Source organism: Bombyx mori, chromosome 15, assembly GCF_030269925.1.
Source record: "Bombyx mori chromosome 15, ASM3026992v2".
Taxonomy (NCBI): Eukaryota; Metazoa; Arthropoda; class Insecta; order Lepidoptera; family Bombycidae; genus Bombyx; species Bombyx mori.
Window position 1 is genome coordinate 13,673,182 of NC_085121.1, and position 26,435 is coordinate 13,699,616.

Below are 26,435 nucleotides of genomic sequence, written 5' to 3' on the forward strand. Positions count from 1 at the left end.
AAATGACTAGTGAAACTTCGATGATACAGTTCATTTTATTATTAAAGAAAATTGGTATTTCGTTTTAGGAATTATGAACACAAAATAAACACATGCTACAATTAAGTACTCAACAAGTTTTATTTGAACACATGTTAAAATTAATTAACTGGATATTCTTTTGTTATACAAAGTAGTAACTACCGTTTAATATAAAGCATCATATGCATATCTTTTAAATTTTTGGTTGTGGTGTAATATTGGCTATTTCTTCTGCGGCTATCTGTTCGAATTTCATTTGAGCACATAAACAGCCTTCGCCGCTTCCGTTGACTATACATTCACCAAGCATTTCCCTGCAACTATTAGGGATTTCAAATCTACTTGTCTGCTTTGCATCCATTACTTCTGGCATTACTATATCGCATATATCAAGCACTTTTATAGCTCCATTCACTACTTTAATAGTTCTATTTTCTAAATCAGTCATTGTTGTTGAAATCGTGTTTTGTAAACAAGTTTTGAGTTTCGTATCTTTAACTTCGTCAACTTTAGAACATTCGCAGCCATCACAGAAGTTTTCGCTCACGTTTTTCTCGCGGTCTAGTGATTTTGTCCAGCTATTCGCATCTGATTGGGGAGCTGGATCATCATAGCCCTCGCCAATTCTCCGGCTCATTTGTTCACATAAACATTCTCGGCCTTCAGACTCGAGTAAACAACCGCCCAATATCGTCTTACAACTACTTACGTCTTCCATAACGTCTACATCAGAAACGCTGTGATCAATAGCTTCTTTATCCGAAGAAAAACTTTGAGATGCCGGTTTATTGTTATCAAAATTACTTTTACACATAATTACATGTTCGTTGTAATAAATTTGGAATACAATTTGACCACAATTCGTGCATAAGGTAGTTTCTGAAAAAGAAAAATAACATGACATAATAATATCTGACGTACGTATTCGCGAAATAGATTTAATTTGTATTTTATTAAATTACTATGCTTACGTAGACTTTCCTCCTCAACTAATGGTTCGGTTATAGATTTTGTATCTGTAGTTATGATTTCCAATTTACTTCCTAAAATCAATTGAAAATTAGTTTTTATTTTCCATTTTAAATGAAGGGAAGGGAATTTCTGGCCCTCCTATTATTCAAATAACACATGTCACAATTTCTATTATATATCAAACATCGAATCAGAATGAATGAATGTTTCGCGGCAGAAAAGGACAAGTGGTACCCACTATTGCAGGATATCAAACTACCCTTACCATAATCAAGGGATTTTGTTATGTAATCCATGTTAACTTCATACACTTACTGTGAGTTTCCTGATGTCTTTTCCTAGCATAATCGGTAGCAAATTTCTTTTTGCAGTTCGTTACATCGCAGTACAGCCAATTATCAGGCTCGTGGGTTCTGAGGTGAGCTTTCAGGTGATGTGATTGTATAAAACCTAAAAATTAAGATAAGAAAGGCATTCCGAAAAATACGCTGTAGGATTTTTTAAATAAATCAGTGTGCTTAGTGCGAGTTTTACAACGTTCTCGATAGCGTAAAAGTTAACTCAAATTTGTGTGGACTTGTAAAGCTTACCGCTAGGGGCGCTGTTCCAAATGCATACAAATTTGAGCTAACTTTGACGCTATCGAGGACGTTATATATCGAGGTTATTAGCTAATCACAGAAAATGTTTTTTTTTTCACCTTTTATCAGTGTGCTTAGTGCTAGTTTTTTAACGTTCTCGATAGCGTAAAAGTTAGCTCATATTTGTATGGAATGAGATCGATTGCGTGCGTTTGCCGCTAGGGGCGCTGTTCCAACTCCATACAAAATTGAGTTAACTTTTACGCTATCGAGAACGTTAAGAAACTTGCACTAAGCACACAGATCAGTGATCGCGGACAGACTTCACGTTGCGAGATATTGTTGTTTACAATTTTAAATTGTATTTAGCTTTATCTTCGAGTCATTATTTTCTCTTGTAATTAGATTACTTTAACAGATAACTTTACTTTCTTTTTAAATATCAACGCTTGATTTTGTCTTCGGGTTCTAGTCGCTGATCCCGAGTGAAACATGATGAGTGGGAACCGGATTTATTCACAATACGTCGTGACGGGAGTCTCAATTTTTTTTTGTAAATTGGTTCAGTCTTAGATGCGGAATGAATATGTTAGAGAAAGTCTGAAAGTGGCACCTGTGACAGAGAAGCTGTGAAGTGCGCGTTTGGGATGGTATGGACATGTGATGAGACGAAATGAAAATGAGGTTGGCAAGAGAATGTTAACTATGAATATGGAAGGATATAGAGGAAGAGGTAAACTTAAGAAGAAATGGATAGATTGCGTGAAAGACGATATGGGTAAGAAGGGAGTGAGCGAAGAAATGGTATATGATAGAGGAGTATGGAAGGAGAAAACATGTTGCGCCGACCCCAGGTGACTGGGAGCAGGGCAGAATAATGATGATGAATGAGGTTTCAGTCTTAGATACATTTTTTTTCATACATAAAATCTTATCTTTTGACTGTAATATTTCACCGAGTCACGACTTTTTTTTCGAACGTAAAACACGCATGGTATCATTGCTTGAGCGCGCTCATTAGGTACTACTACTTAGGCCTTATTCCATCTATTTGACGATTTATTGATAAAATTTATAGTCTAATTAACCTGGGCATGAATATTTTGGCCTGAAGTTATCGCCAGCTTTGCGAAACTTACCTTTCCCGCATATACTACAGAAGTGCGGCTTCTCATTTTTGTGCGTCAGCTCATGGTGCTTTAAATGATGTGGAAAATTGAAAGTCTTACGACATCCATTAACGCTGCACTTGTATCGCCTCTCCGATTCAGGTCTGTGAATCTTCAAGTGAGTTCGAAGAGCCGGTTTGCTGCTAAATGATGCGCCGCATTCCTCACAAATAAATGTACCTACAAGCAGTGGTGGATTTACACTAAGGGCAGTCGGGGCAAGTACCCAGGGCGGCAATTTTTTTAGGGCGGCTAAATTTTGAAAGTGAAAAAATATTTTTTTTTTTAGTCTTGTCAAGATTGCTCAATATAATCAATTAATCCTATAATTAATAAATTTCTGTTTAATTGGTAATTCAAGAAATTCAATTCATCCATTATGTAAATTCATTTGCATATAATTGCAAATTGCAAACATATATACATATAATTTATATATATTGTATCGTCTTAGTATTTATTAGCAAATGAAATTCTATCAATCAACAAGCCAATCGATCGCCACGTTGGGATTCATTCAATAACAGACTGAAGTAGCATTGCATAAAGGAATTGACATTGCATTGATAAGACTATAAACAAGAGTTGAGCAACGCCTAAAACTTAGACTTCGAACACCGGCCGTCGGACGCGGTTATTAAAAAAAAACCTAAACTATTCGCGAACGAGAACTAAATATACGCCAAGTGAATAAGGTCATCAGTGCTCTTGTCCTAGAGCTCCGTGTGGTAGTCCCGGATGCGTATCGGTTCTTTGACTCCTAGACGTAACCAGGGACCTAGTATGGCTTGCTGGCTAATTCCCGTATCTTTCACAATCATTTGGTCTGTCCAGACCCAATGTGATCTCTATTTATTGGCCATGCCAAAATTACTATGCCAAAACAAGGACAGGAAAACGCGTGTTTTTTTAATTTTTTTTATTGCCGTTGTAGGCCCTCGAGCATACGGCCCACCTGATGGTAAGTGGTCACCGTCGCTCATGGACGTCAGCAATGCCAGGGGCAGAGCCATGCCGCTGCCTACCGTTAAGTACTCTCCGCAAGCCTCGTTTAAAGAAGGACATTTCATAGCTCTGGGGATACACCGTGGAGGGGAGTTCATTCCAAAGCCGGATGGTACATGGTAGAAAAGATTTTTGGAAACGAAATTCCTACTTCATATGTTATATAATATATTATAATAGATATTTTACTGGTAGTAGGACCTCTTGTCAGTCCGCGCGGGTAGGTACCACCACACTGCCTATTTCTACCGTGAAGCAGTAATGCGTTTGGGTTTGAAGGGTAGGGCAGCCGCAGCAGCGACTATACTTGAGACCTTAGAACTTATATCTCAAGGTGGGTGGCGCATTTACGTCGTAGATTTCTATGGGCTCCAGTAACCACTTAACATCAGGTGGGCTGTGAGCTCGTCCACCCACTAAAGTTATAAAAAAAATTGGCAATTCATTTGGTGTACAATAAAGCGCCTCACCTCTACTTTATTTTTACAGACTACCTTAGTCAGAACCTTTGACAGTATTGCCAATTGATACTATAATATTTTATATGCACTATTACGTACAAACCTTTATGAGCATAATTAAAATGACGCTTCAGTAGAACTTCATCCCTAAATTTTCCTCCACACTTATTACATTGAACGCTTCCTTTACGTGAATGCTGTTTTTCGTGTCTCCGTAAGGCTGACCTGACAAACAAAATGTAGTTATAATTAAAAAAAAAAAAAAAACCAATCTCAAATAGCAAAAGTCAAGGCAGGTAATGTTATGTGGGCTGGATATACTCAAAGATCGTACAACGCTCTCCGTGTTCAATATAATAACGCGTTTAGGGTGCTGGTGGTGCTGCCCCGCTTTTGTAGCGCATCAGGGATGTTTGCAGACGTGCACATAGATTGTTTCTACGCTACCATGCGTAAGAGGTGTGCATCTCTGGTAAGCAGAGTGAGGGCCAGCTCCAACAGTATCCTGAGCATGATCGCAAGCAGGCTGGACTGTGTATACATGGGTCGCTGTGGTGCCATCTCCCATGGGATGTTACGACAGTAATTCATTGTGATGTAAATATAACTACTAACATAGGTCTAAGTCTTATTAACAATTTATATGAGTCATGGTTACTTGCAATAAAAACATTATTATAATTATTATTATTATACAATTTCTGTGCTGCTGCTGGTTTTTATAAACAAGCATTTTAAAGCAAATCCAATGTCTTGAAGTCGCTTATTAATTATGTTGAAAAATTTCATTACATATATAAATGGATCGATAGATCAATGAACATATTGGACAATTTAATAAAAACCTCTAAAAACATACTATACTACTTGAGCAAATGTATTCAATAAAATGTATGTAATGACATAACTCAGGAAAATAATAATTTCCAAAAAATATATTTTAACTCAAATTAAACAAATTAAATAAATGAATGAAATGATACGCAAAAGTTTGTAAGAATGTATGGTTGTCAGTTTGTTACTCTTACAAGCAAAAACTAGTGGATGGATTTTGATGAAACTTTACAATAATATAGCTGACACATCACAATAACACGTTTATATAGATATAGTGTGAATTATCCAAAATAAAACGATAAGTGTCAAGTAAGTAGGAAAAAAATCTGCCATCTTATTTTCATAATCTATATTCTAATCATAATCTATCTTCATAATAAATTACAGTTCCCTAAGCGAAGCGAGGAAGGATCTCTAGTTAATTATAAAATTGATACTTACAAAAAATTAAATTTCTTAGAACAAATTTGGCACTGAAAGTGGAGGGAGTGACTTTGTTCGTGTCTCTTTCTCTCACTTTCATATTTAAATTGCTTATTACACAGAGAACACTGTAATTTGTTTGTGGAATCTTCAGCTGTCATGGCCAAAGTAGTTGAAAGTAGTCACTCAAAAGCGATACAATTGATTTTATTATTACTTTATAATCTAAATAAACGTACACATAAATGTGTCACGCACGCAACAAAGAATTGGAACATTTTATAAACGTTACTTTTATTTTTATAAATTAATTCTCTGGTGTGTTATGTTGTAATTTTTAATTTCATTACTATTTTAACGTCACTCTGAGAGAGGAGACATGAAATAAGTATTGTAAGGTCTATGCGTCGCGTTTATATTCTATTTAACGTAAGGCCAGAACTATTACACTTATCGAGTTACCTTATCACTTTATCACATTTATAAACAGTTCAGTGTCAAGTGTCACAACTAGTAGTTTCATTTTTCAAGAAATCGAAAGCGAAGGGATCACCACAATTAAAGGAAAAGACATTTTGTTGATATATTTTAAAAAAACTTGGTTTATTTATCACGTATTTAACTGGATTGACTATATTTTCTATGCAAGTCAAAATTACTACAACTTAACTCAAGTAGAATTACCTTAACGGTAATAACGGTAGCACCAATCTGACAAAAAAAAAGTGTCAACTTGGCGCTTTACACTTTTGATTTTGTTAAAATTTGTACACGTTTTTTATTGTATTTTTAGCCATACCTACTGCTAGTAGCCTCGCGAAGCTACACTAGCTTCATGAACGTGTAGGCGAGCTCAGCCTGGGAAATTTTGCTATTAACTGCCCTGGCAAGAGCAGTGCTTCGCGGATTATATCACGATTAAATCTATTACCTCCAAAAAGGGATCCTCCAAAAAGTCCACTGAAAAAATCTCAGTAAAATGGTGGTTACTGAGATTATACTTCATCCCATATCATCTCATTTCATTTCATAATATCATTTTTCATAGAAAAAAGTTATCATTAAAATTAGACTTGACCTAAAGGTCTTAGTTATCAGGTCATAAAATCCCTTAAAAAAAAGCATAATTAGATAATACTGTTGGATGGTTAAGATTTTAAGGGGTTGGGTTCTTTAGGTGATGAGGGGCTATTTAAAAACACAACTGCTTCATTATAATTATATTCCAGATTGCTTGAACACTTCCACACCATTATACAATTTTTATCTTTATATTTTTTTATAAAACTATTACATGTTTGTCTTGCCGTGTCTAGATGAGAAGTCCCTGACATTTTCTTACGAGAATACAATGATCTGTTTTTTAAAACATTTAAAATAATTCCAATATTCGAAATCTAATCAAGTGTCAAGTGTTGCCTGCCATTACATTTAATATACAAACTCCAACACACCCCCTCAACACTTGCACACATTTTTCTCCGTCTATAATTTAATACCAAAAAAGAATAACGCTAACCTGACCTTCATAAATTAATTCTTTCCATACATACCTAAAAAACCTCACAACCACTTACATTCCGCCACTTCTACATAATCCCTCTCAATTCAACCAACAACTATTCATTCAACCTTTCAAACTTAATACTATCTTTAATGTCGCTACCTTTAATCCTTTCTTACTTCTCCAACTCCAATTCGATCAAAAATGTACTTTCATTCAACCATACAACCATTCAACCTTAACTTCCCTCTTGACTCACTATATAAAACCTTAACTATAATAGTCTAACTCCTTCTCGACTTCCTACATAAACTCTTTAAGTTTATTTAAAACTTTTAACGCCTTCTCAACCTCTTTACTTTAATAACCTTAAACGCCTTCTCAACCTCTTTACTTTAATAACCTTAAACGCCTTCTCAACCTCTTTACTTTAATAACCTTAAACGCCTTCTCAACCTCTTTACTTTAATAACCTTAAACGCCTTCTCAACCTCTTTAATAACCTTAAACGCCTTCTCAACCTCTTTAATAACCTTAAACGCCTTCTCAACCTCTTTAATAACCTTAAACGCCTTCTCAACCTCTTTAATAACCTTTAACGCCTTCTCAACCTCTTTAATAACCTTTAACGCCTTCTCAACCTCTTTAATAACCTTTAACGCCTTCTCAACCTCTTTAATAACCTTTAACTCCTTCTCAACCTCTTTAATAACCTTTAACTCCTTCTCAACCTCTTTAATAACCTTTAACTCCTTCTCAACCTCTTTAATAACCTTTAACTCCTTCTCAACCTCTTTAATAACCTTTAACTCCTTCTCAACCTCTTTAATAACCTTTAACTCCTTCTCGACTCTAACCCTTAACTCCTTCTCGACTCTAACCCTTAACTCCTTCTCGACTCTAACCCTTAACTCCTTCTCGACTCTAACCCTTAACTCCTTCTCGACTCTAACCCATAACTCCTTCTCGACTCTAACCCTTAACTCCTTCTCGACTCTAACCCTTAACTCCTTCTCGACTCTAACCCTTAACTCCTTCTCGACTCTAACCCTTAACTCCTTCTCGACTCTAACCCTTAACTCCTTCTCGACTCTAACCCTTAACTCCTTCTCGACTCTAACCCTTAACTCCTTCTCGACTCTAACCCTTAACTCCTTCTCGACTCTAACACTTAACTCCTTCTCGACTCTAACCTTTAACTCCTTCTCGACTCTAACCTTTAACTCTTTCTCGACTCTAACCTTTAACTCCTTCTCGACTCTAACCTTTAACTCCTTCTCGACTCTAACCTTTAACTCCTTCTCGACTCTAACCTTTAACTCCTTCTCGACTCTAACCTTTAAACTCCTTTATCTCCTTCTCGACTTATTTAACGTTAATCTCCCTCTTAACTTCTTTAACCTTAATCACCTTCAACTCCACTCACAAACCACATAACTCATAACAAATAACCTCGCTCAACTTCAACATACTCAACATTTGAATTCACATAACACATACATGACTTTTCATTACCATAACCTTTCATTATCTTAATATCTTTCACTTATTAAATTTTCTCACTTTCTTTACTTATTAACTATTCAATCATTTTAATATAAAAACTAAAACCAAAATAATAAAGTAAAAATTCCTAACATCTATTATAACAAAACCAACAATAAAACAAAACTATAAAAGAGATTCAAAAAGATTTTAAAAAAAACGACTGTAAATATGTTTGTATCAAATAATGTGTACTTCCTCCACGGCTAGACTATCTATTGTATTTATAGTATAATTAATAAAAAAAATATATTTTTATGATCACCCCCTTAATTGTTTATGTCTGTTGAAAAAGAGCACCCCCTTAATTTTGAATTCATTGAAAACACCCCCTTACTTTATGAATTATCCTTGTCTCTTTTTAGTTATATCTCTTGTTGTATATAGCATTTAAATTTCCCTATCAATCTTATAAACTAACCCATTTCTCCCGAAACACAAGTTCACTTTTTTTAAAATGAATACACTTAAAGTCTCAAAGTTTTCCATGACCAGATTTTCATTTGTTAATCTGCTATCATTTGTTCCATTTTCATTTCATTCTCTATTATTTCGCCTTTCAACAACATCTTCTCGAACTATACGCCATTTCTACTTTATTACACTCCATTACTATTATTTCCTCTAATATCACCTTCTCGAACTCCACTAACTCTCCATTTCTTCCTATTTCACCTTCTCGAACTTCATTACCTCCATTACTATTATTTCCTCTAAAATCACCTTCTCGAACTCCATTAACACCATATCTTCCTCTAGCACCTTCTCGAACTTCGTCGACTTCGTCTTCACGATTATTTTTATTTGTTACTTATTTTACTGTTCTCCCTTCCATTACCTTATATCTCTTGTCTTCCAGCCAAGTTTTACAACATTTTCTATGTTTTTAACTGGTTTTATTTTATTAAATTCGTTACAAATTGGTTGCTATGAAAATTTTTTACAAACAGCTTGGTTTCCATGGTGATGTCGGCTTTTTTTAATTAGCAAACTATAATAAATATTACCTTATAAATTTGTTCTGGGCCCATAACCTGTTGGATGGTTAAGATTTTAAGGGGTTGGGTTCTTTAGGTGATGAGGGGCTATTTAAAAACACAACTGCTTCATTATAATTATATTCCAGATTGCTTGAACACTTCCACACCATTATACAATTACATATTATCTTTATATTTTTTATAAAACTATTACATGTTTTTCATGCCGTGTCTAGATGAGAAGTCCCTGACATTTTCTTACGAGAATACAATGATCTGTTTTTTAAAACATTTAAAATAATTCCAATATTCGAAATCTAATCAAGTGTCAAGTGTTGCCTGCCATTACATTTAATATACAAACTCCAACAAATACTATGTACGGTACACTCAACTTCACTCAAGTCAACATTAGAGCAGTAAAGCAGTATGTCAATATCAATGTCTTGCTTATCAACATATTTTTATTTCTTTAAACAAACTTTACGAATGTGCCATAATTCTAATCAGTACTAATTATGTAACTAATTTAAATGACATCATATGCAGCACAAACTGTATCAAATAATCTAAGACACAAACGAGGCGACTCTCACTTACTTTAATCTTCGTCTTTAAAAAAGAGATTTTTTTATATTAATTTAGAGTATGTAAATTTATATCGTTTGCTAATGGGAATTAAACTCCAAAGGAAGAAATCAAACTACAATTACATAACAAGGATATTCAAATTATATTTCCCAGAATCGTTTTACAATGCTCAATTGGATCAAAGTGACACTTATCCTGTGTTTGTTCGGTCTGCTTCGCGAGATACGACCCTCCGAACCGTTCGTTTCGGATTTTCTTGTAGAATGGAGAAACATCACCAACGAACAATTACAAAGAGAAATTTATCCCGTAGGAACATATTCCTATTTAGCTCAACTCGTGCTGGTCTTCCTTATAACTGATTTCTTGAGATTTAAACCTGTTATTATTTTATCTGGTAAGCATTTAACATGGTATTTGTATACACAATTGTATAATAGGAATTAACAGAAAAATAGTACTTACCCTAAAAGTTTTTTTTTTAATGTTTAACATAATAAAAATTATGAACCAAAACAAAGATACATCACAAATATTTTTCAGGTCTCAGTGGAATAACAGTGTATTGTATATTACTATGGACATCCAGTATAAAGTGGCTTCAAGCCTCGCAATTCTTCTATGGAATGTACATGGCCACTGAAGTTGCTTATTACACTTACATTTATGCTAAGGTAATGAAACTAAGGTAATAGAAAAAATATAAACTTTCATATTTCAATAAAGCTTGTCCTTTGAATTTCTGGTAGATCAAGCAATATGAGATTAAATAATTACATACTTATTCTAAATTTGAAGTCTGGCTTGATCATCTTATTAGGTACGTGGTATAGATTCCTGTGTCACAGAGGTTCAATTTGTAATTAAAGATCTATCAAATTTCATATTTGAAGTTTTGTTTATTTCTGCATTTAGAATTTTTTTTGTAAGTTGTTGATGGGTTGTTTTGCCAAACTATTTTAATACTACTCAATGTCTGCAGGTGGATCCGAAGAAGTACCCTTTAGTTACGTCGTGTACTAGGATCGCATCATTGACAGGAAGGTTCCTATCTGGTGTCAGTTCACAACTACTCATACATTTCAAATTCATGGACTACAGGGAACTAAATTACATAACTTTGACAGGTAATAGCATTACTTTATCTCATTAACATATATAAAGACAAACTAACTAAAGAACTAGATGCTACATAATAATGCAAAGTAGCACCTCTATAATCGTACATGGTGAAAAATTATTTATCTGTTATAGCGCAGATACTAGCAACATTTTGGGCACTATGGCTGCCTCCGGTTAAATATGGAATATACTTTCACAGAAGGATATCGACAATTAATATCCCTGTTGACAAATCATCATATAAAAACTCAGAAAAGGTATATATCATCATCACATTAACCTATCATTTTTATAATAACAGAAAAAAAAATAATGTGTATGGTGTGGCACTCTTTCCCTTTCTTGCTGGGGAAAATAGAATCACTATATAACTGTATCTATATTATGTGTGCCTATTAAAATCTTTATGAATCTTACAGTTGAAGATGCTTGTTATCATCTGCAGACATTTTTCAAATTATTTTCTTTTGTTGAAAACCAAACTAACTACTTGTATGGTATATCCAAATAGATTAACAATAATAGAACATAATGTCTCCACTGTTTTTATGCCCTCTATGAATTCTACAAAAACACTCACTGAAACAAGAAATGGTAATTGCATTATAATTTGATCCCCCTTAAAATAAAATAAAATTGCCCAATAATTTCAATAAATTATCTTTTCTTATAATATTTTAAACATGACTTTAGCTTCCCTATCATAATATTTTCATTTTAATCTATTATTCCATTGTTTTTATATACTTTGCAGTGGAATTCAAAGTACTTAAAAACAGTGCTCTCATCCACATACTCTAGAAAATTAATTTTGTTTTAATGAAAGTAATACACAGCACGTTCCTAAATCTTTCCTTGAAATTATCTTTTTTTTTTTACCTATTCTAGTAATCTCGAGGAGTTATTCTAAATTCACGGAACTAGTAGGTGAGCTCACGAGGCTCAAACCGGAAAGTGTTGCTAACATTGTCCGTAGCAAGAGCAGTGTTTCGCAGAATCTACCACCAGATAGAAAACGCGACCCACTGAGGAGATTCAGCGAGAAACTCAGTGGGCTGTGTCTATGAGTTAATTTACTCGTCGAGCCCGTCGTTGCAAGCGACGGGTTCGGCGGGGACGGTGACGACGGTGACCGGTGCTTGAGGTACCTAAAAGCACCGTTAATGAATCGGGGGGATCCGTAATGACGTGTTTAAGACGACGTCGACTGTTTACCATTCGGTCCACAGGATCGGGTATGGACTCTTGTGAAAAAGCTACAATCAAAATCTTGAGCCTAATACCAATTTTAGCAAAAAATAAAAGAAAAGCCAACATTAAACAGATCTATTTCTTTTTTTTTAAGCGTACATTCACAAGTAATTTAATAGAGGCTTCGAGCTTAATATTGAAACACTCGAAGGCGGCTTACTCCCGTCCAAAAGTGATAGCGTGGAGCGCTCTGTATGCGGTCGCTTTAGCCCTCTTCGTGCAAGCTCAGACTTATATACAAATACTGTGGCGGTACATACAAAAAGAACAATCGAATCCGGTATGTTATTATTTATTTTCACTAGGCTTAAAAGGCAGTGACTGGTATCTAGCTGTCAACAACAATGTTAGAGTCTAGAGGACATTGTTGGCTACTGTAAATTATTTGTTTTAGAGACAATAGTCCGAATGAGCTATTGTCACCTAATGTATAATAATAAGATATCGCATTATCAAGTTAGGGGATTAACAAATAAGAGCAAACATACTTATAATCATGTGACTAGATCGTAGTCCATAATCTTATGATGGGTACAGATCCAAGTAATTAGTAAATACCTAATGTATGTTCACTGAACATGTAATAGTAATTTTTTTAGAATTATTTCCTTTCATTAAACATAATTATGTTACCACTTAAAAACAGTTTGCTACCCTAAACTTATTGTCCTACCAATTTCGACCATGAATCAAACTCGAAGAAATGTTGCATACTGATTTGACAGGCAGTTTTTTTTTTATATTACTTGGTGAAGAAGTTCATAACTCAACTGGTGTAAAGTAGTCACCAAAGTCCATGGTCATCACAGCTTGAATTCCCTCACCCATTCGCTTGTTCTGCAGTTATTGTGATGTGGGTCAGCTAATTTTCAAACTGAACCTGTGCCTTAAGATACAACTTACTTAGATAGTAACTTACATATGTGTGTGAGTGTGTGAGCGTATGTGTGTATGTATACATGTATATATACACAAGGTATAATAGGCATCTGTTCAGTTATTAATTTTTTTCTGTATGCACCTGTTTAGAATTGCAATCCAGATTGTTATGTTAAATATTTAAACTTATAATTTTCATGTTTGTAATTTGTTTTGTGCATCAATATAAAAAAAAAAAAACGCATCCATTTGTATGTTTACACTAAAGGATACATTCTGATTTACAAACACTATCAGGTATTATACAATGGAGCTGCGGAAGCCGCTACCACTCTGTTAGGGGCCGGGGCTGCGTACATAGCATCGTATGACCGGCAGTCCTTCAGTCCCGCACTTTCTTCAGCCATACAAGGAATCGCTCTGTTTCTAACTACCTACATATCGAACGTATTCGTTTCCTACGCTGGATACGTTGTCATGGGAGTAATGTTTCATTACATCATCACTTTGGCCAGGTGAGGATATATATATTATAGTTAATTACTTGTGACGTGTTGAGACACCACTGCTATCTACCGTAAATCATTAATGTGTTTTATCATAACATCCATTGTTTCAATGAGAGTCAGTGAGTTAGATTTAATAAATAAATTGTAACTTGAAACTTATTTCTTTAGTGTTGCATTTTTTTAAATAGTATACTAGTTTTAAAATACTAATATTATCGGATATAAATTTGGAGGATCAAGGATCGTGTGTGATTTGTACGGAATTTTTAATTGAAGTTATACTTCTTTTGGCGCGTTATGAAAAATTGATGAGAGTGAAATTTTACGATGCGCACGCACCGTGACACAAAATTAACAGAAATGAAGTTGCCCACTAAATCGCTCATTACAATACGACCGACGTAACTTGGCAAGTCTGAATATAGCCGTAGGTGAACTTTCGCGCATGTACACTCGTAAAAAAAAGTGTTATTAGCATTCATTTTTTAGTAATATAAATGACAAAATTATTATTTAATATAATGCATACTAAATATTATTAAATTATTAACGTTACATATTTATTATTAATTATTTAATATTAAAAAAAAAAGAAATAAATTTAATAAAAATAAAGTATAACTTCTTACGCGCGTACATAAGTACACGCACCCTTTTTGTTTTTATTAATATATTAAGAGTTGTTTTTTTCAATTTCAGCGCAAAAATAGCTAGTCAATTAATCGACGACAGTTGTTTCGGGCTGATATTCGGTATCAACACACTCCTCGGCGTCGCTTTGCAGTCTCTCCTCACGTACATACTGTTACAAAACTTGGAGTTTCACATAACAACACACTATTACATCGTAAGCGGTCTTTTTATAACTCTGGCCACTTGTTGGTTAGTCGGATGGATACTCCATATTGCTCATAATAAAAAACAAAACGTGAACAGTAATTAATCTACGTGAACAGTGAGCGCTTCTAACACATCAATAAATTAATTTGAATTCGTATAAACTTTACAGTTAGAATCCATTTGCCGATGTTTTTTTTTCGAATGATTCGGGGAACTGACTTTAATAAGTCAAATATAGTATTTTTGGTGGTATTTTTAAAGAAAATTGTCCCCTAGAAGTGCTAGAAGCCATTGGGAAGAAATTTATGAAAAGGTATTAAATGTGTATCCCTAAAAGCGACATCAGAAGAGAAACAAATATCCCCCTATTTATTTCAAGGACCTTTAAGTCAAGTCTTATTTTAATTTTAATGAAAACTTTTATATGAAATAAAGTTGATCAATATGAAACATGGCATGAAATGAAATAAAATGAAAACGAAATGAGATGAGATGCGTACTGCGACCACCAAACAGCATTTATAGTTATAAGATGTATTCATCATTCATGATTCAGTCATCACAGTTCCAGTTTAAAGGGTAGAACAGCCATTATTTATACAATACAATAGAGACTTCGAGGTCGTCTCAAGATGGGTAGTGACATTCCATGAAAATATCTCCATAAACAGCAACCTATCTTATACCTTTAAACAAGCAATTCTTGTATATATATAATCTGAATCTCGGAAACGGCGCCAACGATTTTTATAAAATTTAGTATACAGTGGATTTCGGGGGCGATAAATCGATCTAGCTACGAATTATTTTCAGAAAATGTTTTTTTCGTGTTTTCAATAATCAACTTTATCGATAATCAACTTTATGACTCTTCCCGACATCTATTGGTGAATAATGATACTATTAAGCTATTTCAGCAGATGGCGTTGTTAAGCCACCCGAAGCCAATGAGTGTTTGGTTTAAGGTTAGACCAAAAAAATGAATTGTTTGTTTATAATATTTGTGTCTTTTTCATATAAAATGTAAAAAAAATACCGAGCCAGGCTCGGTCATCGTCTTGTGAACTAATGAAACGCGCATAATGGCTGCTAACATTTTTCATTTAAATTGCATTTCATTAAATAATTTAATTCATAGATAAGCATAGACTATACACTTAATATATTCGATAGATAAGTAAGTACTGTGAGATAGGTATCTACATATCGCATATTAACCGTAACTTCCGCAGCTTCGTAAAGTTTTTTAAGGTCTTTAAGATTTTTTGATGAGCATTACATTGATAGACACAAAGACACAGGCGAAGCTAATAAAAGCAGCTTAAGTTTGATCTCAATTCAAGTGCAATATAGTAAAGTATTTTTAGTTATTATATTTGACTTAAAAAATTACCACAATTTACTGGGAAAGTAAATTGGGGAAATGGTGTAAGATATTTATTTTAGTTTACTATCTGAAAATATAGGTACAGTCAAACCTGGATAAGCGAGAGTTCAAGGGAGCACAATCTCATTCTCGCTTAAAGAGGTTTCTCACTAACCCGAGTTTGTCGCTAATACTCCCTCTGAATTTCATTTCGCGATTTTCCGGATTCAAACGCATTCACTTTTTAAGTTTATCACTTAATGACAGTACTTTAATTTTCCGTTTTGACATGATGCAGATCAAAACTTTCCTTCGCAATTGATTAATGATAAACTGAGTAAGTTCGACAAACAGGACGGTACACAGGCACACGTGTCTATTATGAATTACCTCCTCAATACCTCAGACATTTAATTGACCATAAAACATTAATTATGTATATATAATCTAGTATAAATGATCCTGCTGAATTTCCCGAAAAATATCCTTTCTGTGTGAATTAGCACTAACATAGTGGCACCTCAAAATATATATCAAACTACCTTTAAGTGTGTTGTCTACAATAATATGAGCTAAGAACATTTCAATAAATACTCATAGGTTCATATTGCTATAACAGCAATGACTTCTTGTATTTACAAATGAATCTATGTTTTTATTTACAAACTTATCAAACTTATTTTACTAGTACATTTTTCTAAGTTTAGCTGCTATTTATTATAATTGTTAAAACGTTTAGGAATTGGTAACAATTGTATTACTTGAGCTGTGGTAGAAATATCTAATCTTAAAAGTTATTTTTATGTATTGTTGCACTTAATGTATAGGTACTTTAGATATCAATTTCTAAAGTAAGGCAAAATAAAATTATTGTTGATTTATATTTATTGTTATCCTATTTGTCCATATGTCAAAATTAATCCTGGATAGAAATATTTTAATGTAAACATAAATTATTTGCAAGTTTGATGAAGTGTTTTTATTTATTTAAATCAAATTTGTACTAACAATAACAACCTTAATAACTATGTGATATAAAGTAGAATATATTACACTTAAATTGCGAATAAAAAAAAACATATTTTTTTTTGTTTTTATTTCAATAAATATTTTTATTAAACAACACCTTGATATGCTTGGTACAACTTGGAATGTTTCTGTAATAAACATAGTATAAACATATAGCACAAAGTCTCTCACTTGCTACCACATTGAGTCCCAATCACAACTTGAAAAACCACCCCCAGAATAAGTCAAGAATGTATATTCTATTTACATAATAAAGTTACTGCTATGCGTCGTGCATCGTCGACGGTCGCGTTTTAATGTACACGTACACACAAATTAATAAAAATATTACAACGACAGTTGGTAACACAATCGTATGTATTTGTTTTCGCATTTTCGCGAATTCTTGTTTTCTTTCCCTTTTCTGCCTAGCTGTCTCTTTGACGGGACCCTTCAGCTTCCTCATCTGTAGACAATCAAAAGAAAACTGTAAAATTGAAAATTGTATCCTGTAGACAATCGAAAGAAAATTGTAAAGTCCATCTTGCTGTATAATATAAACTATGTATTCCTATATATTAAATAGGAAGTTAAATACCATACCCCTACATCATCAAGCCGATCGTAATTAGCTTACCTTCAATGCTAACAAATCCGCAAAAATAAACAAAAATATGTATGTAAGTTTTACAATTTTTGAATATGGACACGTCAGAAACGTCACTGTACGTCACTGAAATGTCATGGTGAGCTGTTTTATTCCTCTATTGGACATGCAACGGGCACACAGCCCTTACAGCCATACAAAAAAAATCATATCTCACGAATGAAAAATGAATTAAGGTGAGTGGTTAACAACACGTGGGCCTTGCGTCGTCTACCCATCTAAGCAAAAACAATAAAAAATCATATACCTCTAATGTTAAAAATATACGGGTATGACAACTGTTATTAAAGACCGTCACGATCACTGAAGTATTAAAGGTCTATGGTGATGATACATTTAATACGTAGTGTCTCCTCTTGTCCAATGTCGACATCAATCTTACAGTTAGATTTTTTATTGGGAATGGGCGGATTGCATTTTGCCCAAAGACCTTACCGTTTAACGAGGACGGTTGGACGAACTCGAAGGCTTAACTAAAAGAGGAATAGCTAAAAATTGTGTGAGCACCCCCGCAAACAGAACCTCAGCGGGCCGATATTATAAGGGTCAATTCCCACTGAAAGAGCAGCGGCCGGCAGCGTCTTTTTGAGGCAAAATATTACAAACTATTTTGAATCTTATCTACGTGATTAAAAAGTTCATAGTCATTTGAAGGCAAAGCAGGGGTAGCGTGGCGTCGCGAGGCTGCACGAGCCTTCTACCGACTAGTCAAAAGAGGCGCCGCGCGGGTGATCGCGGCGCAGCTAGCTGACGTGCGGCCGACCGCGGTGCAGCTGACAGACTCGCGGCTGCGCGCGAGCGACCATTTCATACCCGCCCGCCCTACCGCTTGCGCATTTCGCGTCATTTTATTAGAGGGTATCTTGTTCTTCTTCTACAGCCAGTGCTATGATACATAAATCCAAATCCACCATATTTATTGCCACACAACTTTCCTTGAGTGAAGTAGATCGCACACTAGTTTTCAAAGCTACCACGCGGAGGCTCATTGCGGCGCCTCGGGATGCCGCGCTGCCTCTCGCGGCGCCACACTGCCGCTTGCGGCGCCGCGCTCAGTCACTTGCTCTTACGGCCGCTGCGCGCCGCTGCTCTTTCAGTGGGAATTGACTTAACTCTCAGACACAGCCCACTGAGTTTCTCGCCGGATCTTCTCAGTGGGTCGCGTTTCCGATCCGGTGGTAGATTCTGCGAAGCACGACTCTTGCTAGGGTTCGTGTTAGCAACATCGTCAGGTTTGAGCCCCGTGAGCTCACCTACTAAAGTTAGGGTTACGCTGACATAGCCGCTAGGGCTATCAGCTTAGGTAGGAAAAAAAAAAAAAAAAAAAGGGAATTGACCCTTTAATCTCTCTTTTATCTCTTTGACTTTATGTCAATACTAGTGACCCGCCCTCGCTTCGCTTCGGAAACATTAAAACAAACATGAAACCAAAAAAAATAAAAAATAAAAAAAAAGTAGCCTATGTTCATCAGGGACAGTGTCGGCTTCTAATGGAAAAAGAATTTTTCAAATCGGTCGAGTAGTTTCGGAGCCTATTCGAAACAAACAAACAAACAAATCTTTCCTCTTTATAATATTAATAATATGTCAATATTGATTACTGAACGAAAACAGTTTCATTTTTAAACAGTGGCTTTGTTATGCCCTTTGCATTGCTGACATTCATGACCACTCACCATCAGGTGAGACGTTTGCTCATCTGTCTACAGTGGCAATATTTTAGACTATTTTTATGATCAAATGAGATTTTATATAATATTTTTAGGGGACCATAAGCCTACACGACACAATAGATGTTAAAAAGTTTCATTATGAGATAATAATATGTAAAGTTAATTATAATATTTATTGGACTTTAAAATATATATATATACCTATATATCTATCTATATATATAAAAATGAATTGCTGTTCGTTAGTCTCGCTAAAACTCGAGAACGGCTGGACCGATTTGGCTAATTTTGGTCTTCAATTATTTGTGGAAGTCCAGAGAAAGTTTAAAAGGTAGATATGAAAATGCTAGGAATTAAATAAAAATAACAATTTTGTTTTTCCTTTGATGTGTCCCCCGTCAGACGGATTCCTTTTGTTTATACAAAAGTTTAGATATTTTATTTATCGATTGAGGCACTACGTAGTCTGCCGGGTCAGCTAGTATCAAATAAAAAAGCAAGCGATTTTCCTGCAGCTACCTTATATGCATAACCTTATTAATTCGAAGTCGTCGTGGCCTAACGGATAAGACGTCCGATGCATTCGTGTGGAGCGATGCGCCGGTGTTCGAATCTCAGGCGGGTACCAATTTTTCTAATGAAATACGTACTCAACAAAATGTTCACGATTGACTTCCACGGTGAAGGAATAGCATAGTGTATTAAAAATGAAACCCGCAAAATTATAATTTGCGTAATTACTGGTGATAGGACCTCTTGTCAGTCCGCGCGGGTAGGTACCACCACCCTGCCTATTTCTGCCGTGAAGCAGTAATGCGTTTCGGTTTGAAGGGTGGGGCAGCCGTTGTAACTATACTTGAGACCTTAGAACTTATATCTCAAGGTGGGTGGCGCATTTAAGTCGTAAATGTCTATGGGCTCCAGTAACCACATAACACCAGGTGGGCTGTGAGCTCGTCCACTCATCTAGCAATAAAAAAATAATAATAATTAATTAATTAAATGTAGGCATAATTTTAATAAAACGTCGTGGCTACGGTCAATCTAGCGCGTTGGCACCAGGAGGATGAGACGGCGTGTCGTAGGCTGCGATACGAATTGCCGTCATCGCTGTCGTCGCCGAACATAATATATTATAGCAGAGCAATCTGGTCGGCGATGTAGCGCGTTCCGACCCGGCAGGCTAGTTCTGACTCAGCGGGGTATCCCGGATCACCAGCGGCATCACCCAGGTGGCCTAGTCGGGCCGCCGTACCGCAGACACCAGCATCATTGGTTGTCGACTATTGCCTCGTCCTCGGCGTGGCGTGGCGAGTCTGGTTGTAATGTTCATCACAGGAACCTGGCCAGGTTTTGATCGGTCTCGTCGAACCCGTCGCTTGCGACGAAGGGATCGGCGAGTACCCACAGACGCAGCCCACTGAGTTTCTCGCCGGATCTTCTCAGTGGGTCGAATTTCTGATCCGGTGGTAGGTTCGGCGAGGCACGACTCTTGCTAGGGTTCGTGTTAGCAACGTCAGGTTTGAGCCCCGTGAGCTCACCGACTCGCCCAGTGATGCTGATATGGTCTCTCAAGGCCATCATTGTTTGGTGCGGTAGGGCCCTAAAAGTACCTAGATCGACAAATCCCACATGCCCCGTGCGCTCCTTGGGCATGGGAACCTTGTAGGAGGTTCGGCCGCCGGCCCGAAAAAAAGTTTTCCAAGGTTATCACGAGTCGTAGTTATAATTAAAACCACTTACGGGTTTCATAGCATGGTCAGAAACCAAAATATTCGAAATAATAAATACCAGACTATACCATAAAAGTATTTTTAATTAAAGTGAAGTCGTTTCAGTACTTTCAAAGTTTAAAATAAATTATTGTACACAAATGTAAAGTGTTAATTTTTATTTTTTTCAATAAGTGAACAACAAAAGTTACAATAAAAAAAGACAACGAGATAATTTAATTTAGATGCACGATTATAATTCGATATCAGTATATATGCTTGGGCCATTACAAATGTGTGAACTGAGCCATAAAACATTACGTAAAAGGAATGTGACAATTCCGCGCAACTCGATGTCGATAAAGGGATACCGCTTGGGTTCGGGTAGTCAGATGAAGTGGTCGTTGATGACTGGTACACGTAAATTGTAGATTGTAAGTGTTTGTAAAAATTGTGTTAGTTATCATTAGACAATCCTACGCGAACCATTGAAGCATTATTCGATAACATAACTTTGTTAAAATTAAAAGATGATATTAACGCCCAAACTCGTTTGGTTATTCATAATGTGTTGATAGGGTTTAACGAATTAAAAAGTGACCCGGAAAAAATTTAAATAAAAAACGTTTTTTTTTTGTCATTATATTGATTTAAGTTTTGTACCCGAATGTGTAGACGTGTGAGCGAGAGATCGGATATGCCTATAAGTGTGAACGAGAGGTCTGATAAAAATGATTTATGACTCAGTTGCATGTTTGTAATGGCCCAAGCCTAGTCATATTCATAAAACAATATTTAACAATTTTAAAATAATATTAATTTATATTAAGCATATTAGAATCATTTAGGCTTTCTAAATGTTTAATACATTTTTTTATGTTTATACATGGTATTCTCCACCATCTAATTTTTCATCAGACAATGATGACAGAATACTAGCAGATGTACTTTGGGACAACCATATGAGGGACATGAAGAGACCTTCAAGAATTCCAATACCCACACCTCCTATGCTGTCCAGTAGATAGTGACGTTCAGCCAATACCCTGGAAATGGACACTGAAACTACCCAAGCCATAAGTGGGGGGTAGAAAATTATTGATACCGAATCAAAGTATATTAAAATGAACGAGATGAGCACAGCCCTGCTTGCATGTCCGGATGGGAATGAGAACTTATCAGGACCAACTTCCATGAGCTTATTCATTGGTACCGGTCGACGTCTTCTTACAAATGCTTTCAATACAGCTACCACAACAATGTCTAAAATTAGTGCTGAAAAGAAATTAAACTTGTTACAAACCTATTCTCGATGACATTCTTTTTGAATTCCATCAATTTTACTAAATTGCTTTTACAAATAAGTTGCAAATCTGAATATGTATATTGTAACAAATAAGACATGCCTAATACTTTGTTTAAGCCATAGTATATTGTTAATGTCATTTGAGTTTCAAATAACAAATAACCTTATGAGCAAAATAGATAAAAAAAAATATTATTGTTTACGTACCAATCAACATATTAACTTGCAACTGGTAAAGATCTTTACTATTAAACAGCCATATGAAAGTGAGCCAGCCTGCCAGCCAAACTATGCCATGACATGATATCTGGAACAAAGATCATATAAGCTGTACTGTGTACATACAAATATTTAAGTGGGACCTTTATACCCAAACAAAGGGATATTTTTTAACATTTCATAATTTATTTATATTAAGTGGCAATTTCAATAAAACAAGCATAACATATAAATATGTATAAGCAGTGTTCAGTTGAAATGGGCAATTACGAAAAGTAATTGAGTCAAAAAAAACTAAGGTAGCGGACTAAAGATTATTTCAAAATAATGAATACAGTTCTCAGCAATACAAGTTAATAATTAATTCAACTATATATTTTTAAACAAATCTTGTAATTATTATTTATTTTCGAATATCCAATAAATTTGATTTCTTTGAATTTTTTGCATACCTCTAGTAATTGAGAATGGTTCCGTAAAGACTTTAGAGCAGTTATTTTTAGTGCTCTGTCAACAAATGTCTTCGTAATTTGAACATCATACTGCAAAATTTTTTTCAACATGGGTGGAGTTTGACGCTTTTTCTCTGTTTCTCCTAACTGCAATAAAAATGTTTTATCATAATAGTAAGTTAATTCCGTCTGTTGAGCATCCGGATTCCGGAGGGACGAATTATCATTTTAATTATTTTAATTATTCAACAGGTGAAAGGATTTATTATGTTATCTTCAGAGCTGTTTCAAGAATGATAAGATTCACTTTGATTAGACCTTATCAATTAAATGAGAGAGACAACCAATAGCACTAATTAATTCAACTTGGTAAAATCATTAACATTAGTAAACGAATTTGTAATTTCTAATTCCCGAAAATGAATTAATTCCTGAAAATTGTAATACAGTTCCATTCGTTCTGTCTAACTGTATTCAATACAATTGTATCAATAATCGGTCATCTAAAGCGGGTAGTTCATTAGAACAAATAAGCAGGTTACATAAGTCTACAACTAATGAGATTTCAGAACTTAACCAGTTATCAATGATTGTATTCAATAACAATAAGATCCAGTAGTTCCTTAGGTCTTTGCAAATGACAAACATTATATAAACTGCTTTTCAGATTTATTCTCGAAATTATGATATTCAAATGTCGGTGAATAAGAATACTTAAATGTCGGAAACCTTCGACGATCGTAGAACTGCAATGGGTACGTGATGGAAACGTAATTTAACAATAGTTATAAATATCCCAAGACGTTACACTTGTGTAAATATTGACACATCTCCCACAGTGCAGAACCTAAAGATTTCAGGCAAAGTGAAGAACTTCATCCTACAGTACATCATTATGGCATAGTTTTTGAATGCGTCAAACATTGAATGTAACACAAAATATATACCTAACTCGTACTTAATCTTAAAAAAAGCAAACCCAAGATCTTACCATATCCATAGTACTAGCCTATTTTTTCTACCACAAATGTACTAATTGTACTATTTCATTCGTGTAGTTTTAAATTTTATAGTTTTACAATAGACACCTAAACATATATAGAATTTAAAATTTATTTAATGTATGAATCAGTGTAGGTACTATTTAAACGGTCACAGACTACGTACACACAGACTGTGACAGACTACAGGAGATGCTAACGCAAATAAAATGACGTTACTGTAATGGGGTTGGCAACTGTCAAAGTGGCGCTGGTGTGCATTGTTCCCATAACATTCAATATTTGTATTGGAATTTTTGATTAAAAATTATTTTAAGCACGATGACGCGTTGTTTTGTACCAATATGCTCAGAAATTGGAGTACATCAATTCCCGAAGGACAAGAAAATTAGAAGACTGTGGTTAAAGGCCATTTGACGCGAAAAAAGTACTCCCACAAAAAGTTCGAGGTTATATCGTAAACACTTTGTGGAATCTGACTATGAAAACATTAGTAAATACACAGGTATGCTTCTTTCTGTCAAATATTTATAATGCACGACTAAGTGTAGCACACATCTTTGTTCTCTTATTAAAAAAATCCAATAATAATTAGTTAGGCATACTATTAGTTGCTAACAAATTTTGCAAGTAGATTTATGCTGTAAGGAACCTTTTAACAAACACAAAATCAGACTGGAGGAAACACATTCCTCATGAGCTGTTGTTCATTATCAGCTGTTACTATTGAAAGTTCTATCTAAATCGCTGCATCCATTGCAATAACAAATATTTTGAAACTATGGTCAGGTTTCCTTGTGATAGTATATTTAAATGTTATTCTTTGTGTTGTAGGTGTCAAACATTATCATAAATATCTGAAGAAAGGTGCTGTACCATCTATATTTTCATGGAATATGAAACCAGTTTCTGAAGAAACAAAAAGTACAGAAGTTACTAGAAGTAATATTAGAGAAGGAATTGTCAATAAAAATAATTAAAAATATTCCTGATTTTTTATTTCGACAAGTGTGTATAGTTATAATACAGATGTTTTTCATACAATGCTTCTTTGAAAATATTTTCATAAAAGATATCTAATTTATTTAACATATTATTTATAAAATTATTGTCTTTTTCAACATAAATCACTTTGATGTCCTTGTAGGTGTAAATGACCAAGTTGCAGTATGTTTTGCCTGAGCAGTATAACTGTCCTTGGATTTGATAATAATATGGGCAGGTTTTTTTTTGAGACAATATCCCGTTACATTGTTCTAAGTAAGGCACCGTTGTTATATTTATTTCATGTTTTCTGCTAGCGTATGGACATTTCACTTCAATTATAGCTTCTTCGCCCAACACGCCATCAGGAGATGCAGCAAGATATGGGCGCTCTTGGCTATTGAAAATGCCACATGGTTCCACTAGCAAATCATATATATTAGCATATTTTGCTAGAGCATTTTTTTCATTTTGTTTCAAAATTAAAATTTTGGTCATGTAGCTCTAATCTGAAAAAAGCAAAATAATACATTAGTTGGTAGGTAATGTGTGTAATATGAGCAATTCTTTTGGCACATGCTACAAGGAATAAAGTTCCTAAGGTACACAATTTAATATTATTATTATAATAGCTACCGGAAACAGTTTGAGAGAAGTTTTCTAAGTTAAAATAAAACATCAACATTGTACCTTTCGACAAAATCCACTTTTTTTCTTCGTAAAGATGCAACACGTTTTCTCAACTCCTCCTTTAATTCTTTAACTATCCAGTTGGAATACATGTTGTAAAACTGTTTAGCACTACTTAGAAAGTAATAAGAACCGTATCAAAGTCACAAAATGCCGAAATATCACGAACGCAAAACACACAAAATGGCGGCTCTCTGTGACAAGGGAACAAGCTACGCTGGCGACATCTGAGAAAAGCTTTAACCGGCCAACCCCATTGTACCTATATGAAATGAATTTTAAAGGTATCGATAAACGGGGTGATTAGGGACAAATCGCAACTTTATGAGCAATTTTAAAGTAGTTGTTGATGTATTGATGCTATATCAGGATCAAAATGATTGAGTCTTGGAGGTATCTTTGTTATCTAATGTAAAAATATGCAATTAGAATTCCAGTTTAAAGAAAAAAAGCAAAAATTGGTGATATCCCTATTCACCGGAAATTGGGGTTAATGGGGACGAAATTAGTATCAATAGAGAAATTCGCTAGGGCTAGCACTACTTGGTTTTAATTTGCACCAACAAAGTGATTTTTTTTATTTTTTTATCTGAGCTAAGAGATTAGGTGTGTCGGTTATTCCATGGATTAATTTGCTTAGAAATATACCACCCATTAGTTCCCTCCG

At 34.8% G+C, this 26,435-nt stretch overlaps 4 protein-coding genes and 1 long non-coding RNA gene across 10 annotated transcripts; 2 read left to right on the top strand and 3 right to left on the bottom strand.

Annotated features, from left to right (window-relative positions):
- Positions 1–96: 96 nt before the first annotated feature.
- Positions 97–5,977, bottom strand: LOC119630849 (zinc finger protein 883). Of its 4 annotated transcripts, none has more exons than XM_038021385.2 (6): positions 5,488–5,977; positions 4,313–4,429; positions 2,714–2,923; positions 1,309–1,443; positions 993–1,064; positions 97–900 (listed from the first exon to the last, which is right to left on the bottom strand). In XM_038021385.2, exons 1-6 carry the CDS (start codon positions 5,567–5,569, stop codon positions 215–217), a joined length of 1,302 nt encoding a protein of 433 aa, XP_037877313.1. In that variant the 5' UTR covers positions 5,570–5,977; the 3' UTR covers positions 97–214. The 4 variants fall into 4 exon arrangements, with proteins under 4 accessions (XP_037877313.1, XP_037877312.1, XP_062528697.1 ...); XM_038021384.2 differs by having other exon boundaries at positions 4,313–4,434; positions 5,488–5,955; XM_062672713.1 differs by lacking the exon at positions 1,309–1,443 and having other exon boundaries at positions 4,313–4,434.
- A 2,340-nt stretch (positions 5,978–8,317) lies between these two features.
- Positions 8,318–17,025, top strand: LOC101737889 (thiamine transporter 2). Its single transcript, XM_038021387.2, has 7 exons — positions 8,318–10,486; positions 10,633–10,763; positions 11,072–11,216; positions 11,344–11,468; positions 12,557–12,742; positions 13,639–13,856; positions 14,550–17,025. Exons 1-7 carry the CDS (start codon positions 10,255–10,257, stop codon positions 14,791–14,793), a joined length of 1,281 nt encoding a protein of 426 aa, XP_037877315.1. The 5' UTR covers positions 8,318–10,254; the 3' UTR covers positions 14,794–17,025.
- Positions 17,010–17,827, bottom strand: LOC101737753 (single-pass membrane and coiled-coil domain-containing protein 4). Its single transcript, XM_038021389.2, has 2 exons — positions 17,702–17,827; positions 17,010–17,530 (listed from the first exon to the last, which is right to left on the bottom strand). The coding sequence occupies exon 2, from the start codon at positions 17,528–17,530 to the stop codon at positions 17,348–17,350; it is 183 nt and encodes a 60-aa protein (XP_037877317.1). The 5' UTR covers positions 17,702–17,827; the 3' UTR covers positions 17,010–17,347.
- Positions 17,828–21,280: 3,453 nt separating this feature from the next.
- Positions 21,281–24,315, bottom strand: LOC101746361 (polyisoprenoid diphosphate/phosphate phosphohydrolase PLPP6). 3 transcript variants are annotated; one of them, XM_038021391.2, is made up of 4 exons: positions 24,085–24,315; positions 23,094–23,240; positions 22,630–22,729; positions 21,281–22,391 (listed from the first exon to the last, which is right to left on the bottom strand). In XM_038021391.2, the coding sequence occupies exons 1-4, from the start codon at positions 24,091–24,093 to the stop codon at positions 21,997–21,999; spliced, it is 651 nt and encodes a 216-aa protein (XP_037877319.1). In that variant the 5' UTR covers positions 24,094–24,315; the 3' UTR covers positions 21,281–21,996. The 3 variants fall into 3 exon arrangements, with proteins under 3 accessions (XP_037877319.1, XP_037877321.1, XP_037877322.1); XM_038021393.2 differs by lacking the exon at positions 24,085–24,315 and adding an exon at positions 23,823–23,981; XM_038021394.2 differs by lacking the exon at positions 24,085–24,315 and adding an exon at positions 23,671–23,816.
- Positions 24,316–24,322: 7 nt separating this feature from the next.
- On the top strand, positions 24,323–25,079 carry LOC134200241 (uncharacterized). The gene is made up of 2 exons (XR_009975068.1): positions 24,323–24,599; positions 24,929–25,079. It is a non-coding gene; the product is annotated as an uncharacterized LOC134200241 (long non-coding RNA).
- The last annotated feature ends 1,356 nt before the right edge of the window (positions 25,080–26,435 follow it).

Excerpts from the sequence above, each read along its gene's own strand:
- LOC101737889 (XM_038021387.2), top strand. The coding sequence starts at position 10,255 with ATGCTCAATTGGATCAAAGTGACACTTATCCTGTGTTTGTTCGGTCTG. Across the intron at positions 11,469-12,556 it reads CATATAAAAACTCAGAAAAG|CGTACATTCACAAGTAATTT; the intron begins GTATATATCATC and ends TTTTTTTTTAAG. Across the intron at positions 13,857-14,549 it reads TACATCATCACTTTGGCCAG|CGCAAAAATAGCTAGTCAAT; the intron begins GTGAGGATATAT and ends TTTCAATTTCAG.
- LOC119630849 (XM_038021384.2), bottom strand. The coding sequence starts at position 5,630 with ATGACAGCTGAAGATTCCACAAACAAATTACAGTGTTCTCTGTGTAAT. Across the intron at positions 1,065-1,308 it reads AAGACATCAGGAAACTCACA|GAAGTAAATTGGAAATCATA; the intron begins GTAAGTGTATGA and ends AATTGATTTTAG. Across the intron at positions 901-992 it reads AGTTGAGGAGGAAAGTCTAC|AAACTACCTTATGCACGAAT; the intron begins GTAAGCATAGTA and ends TTTCTTTTTCAG.
- LOC101737753 (XM_038021389.2), bottom strand. The coding sequence starts at position 17,530 with ATGAGGAAGCTGAAGGGTCCCGTCAAAGAGACAGCTAGGCAGAAAAGG.
- LOC101746361 (XM_038021391.2), bottom strand. Across the intron at positions 22,730-23,093 it reads ACCATTCTCAATTACTAGAG|ATATCATGTCATGGCATAGT; the intron begins GTATGCAAAAAA and ends TCTTTGTTCCAG. Across the intron at positions 22,392-22,629 it reads GCAAGTTAATATGTTGATTG|CACTAATTTTAGACATTGTT; the intron begins GTACGTAAACAA and ends ATTTCTTTTCAG.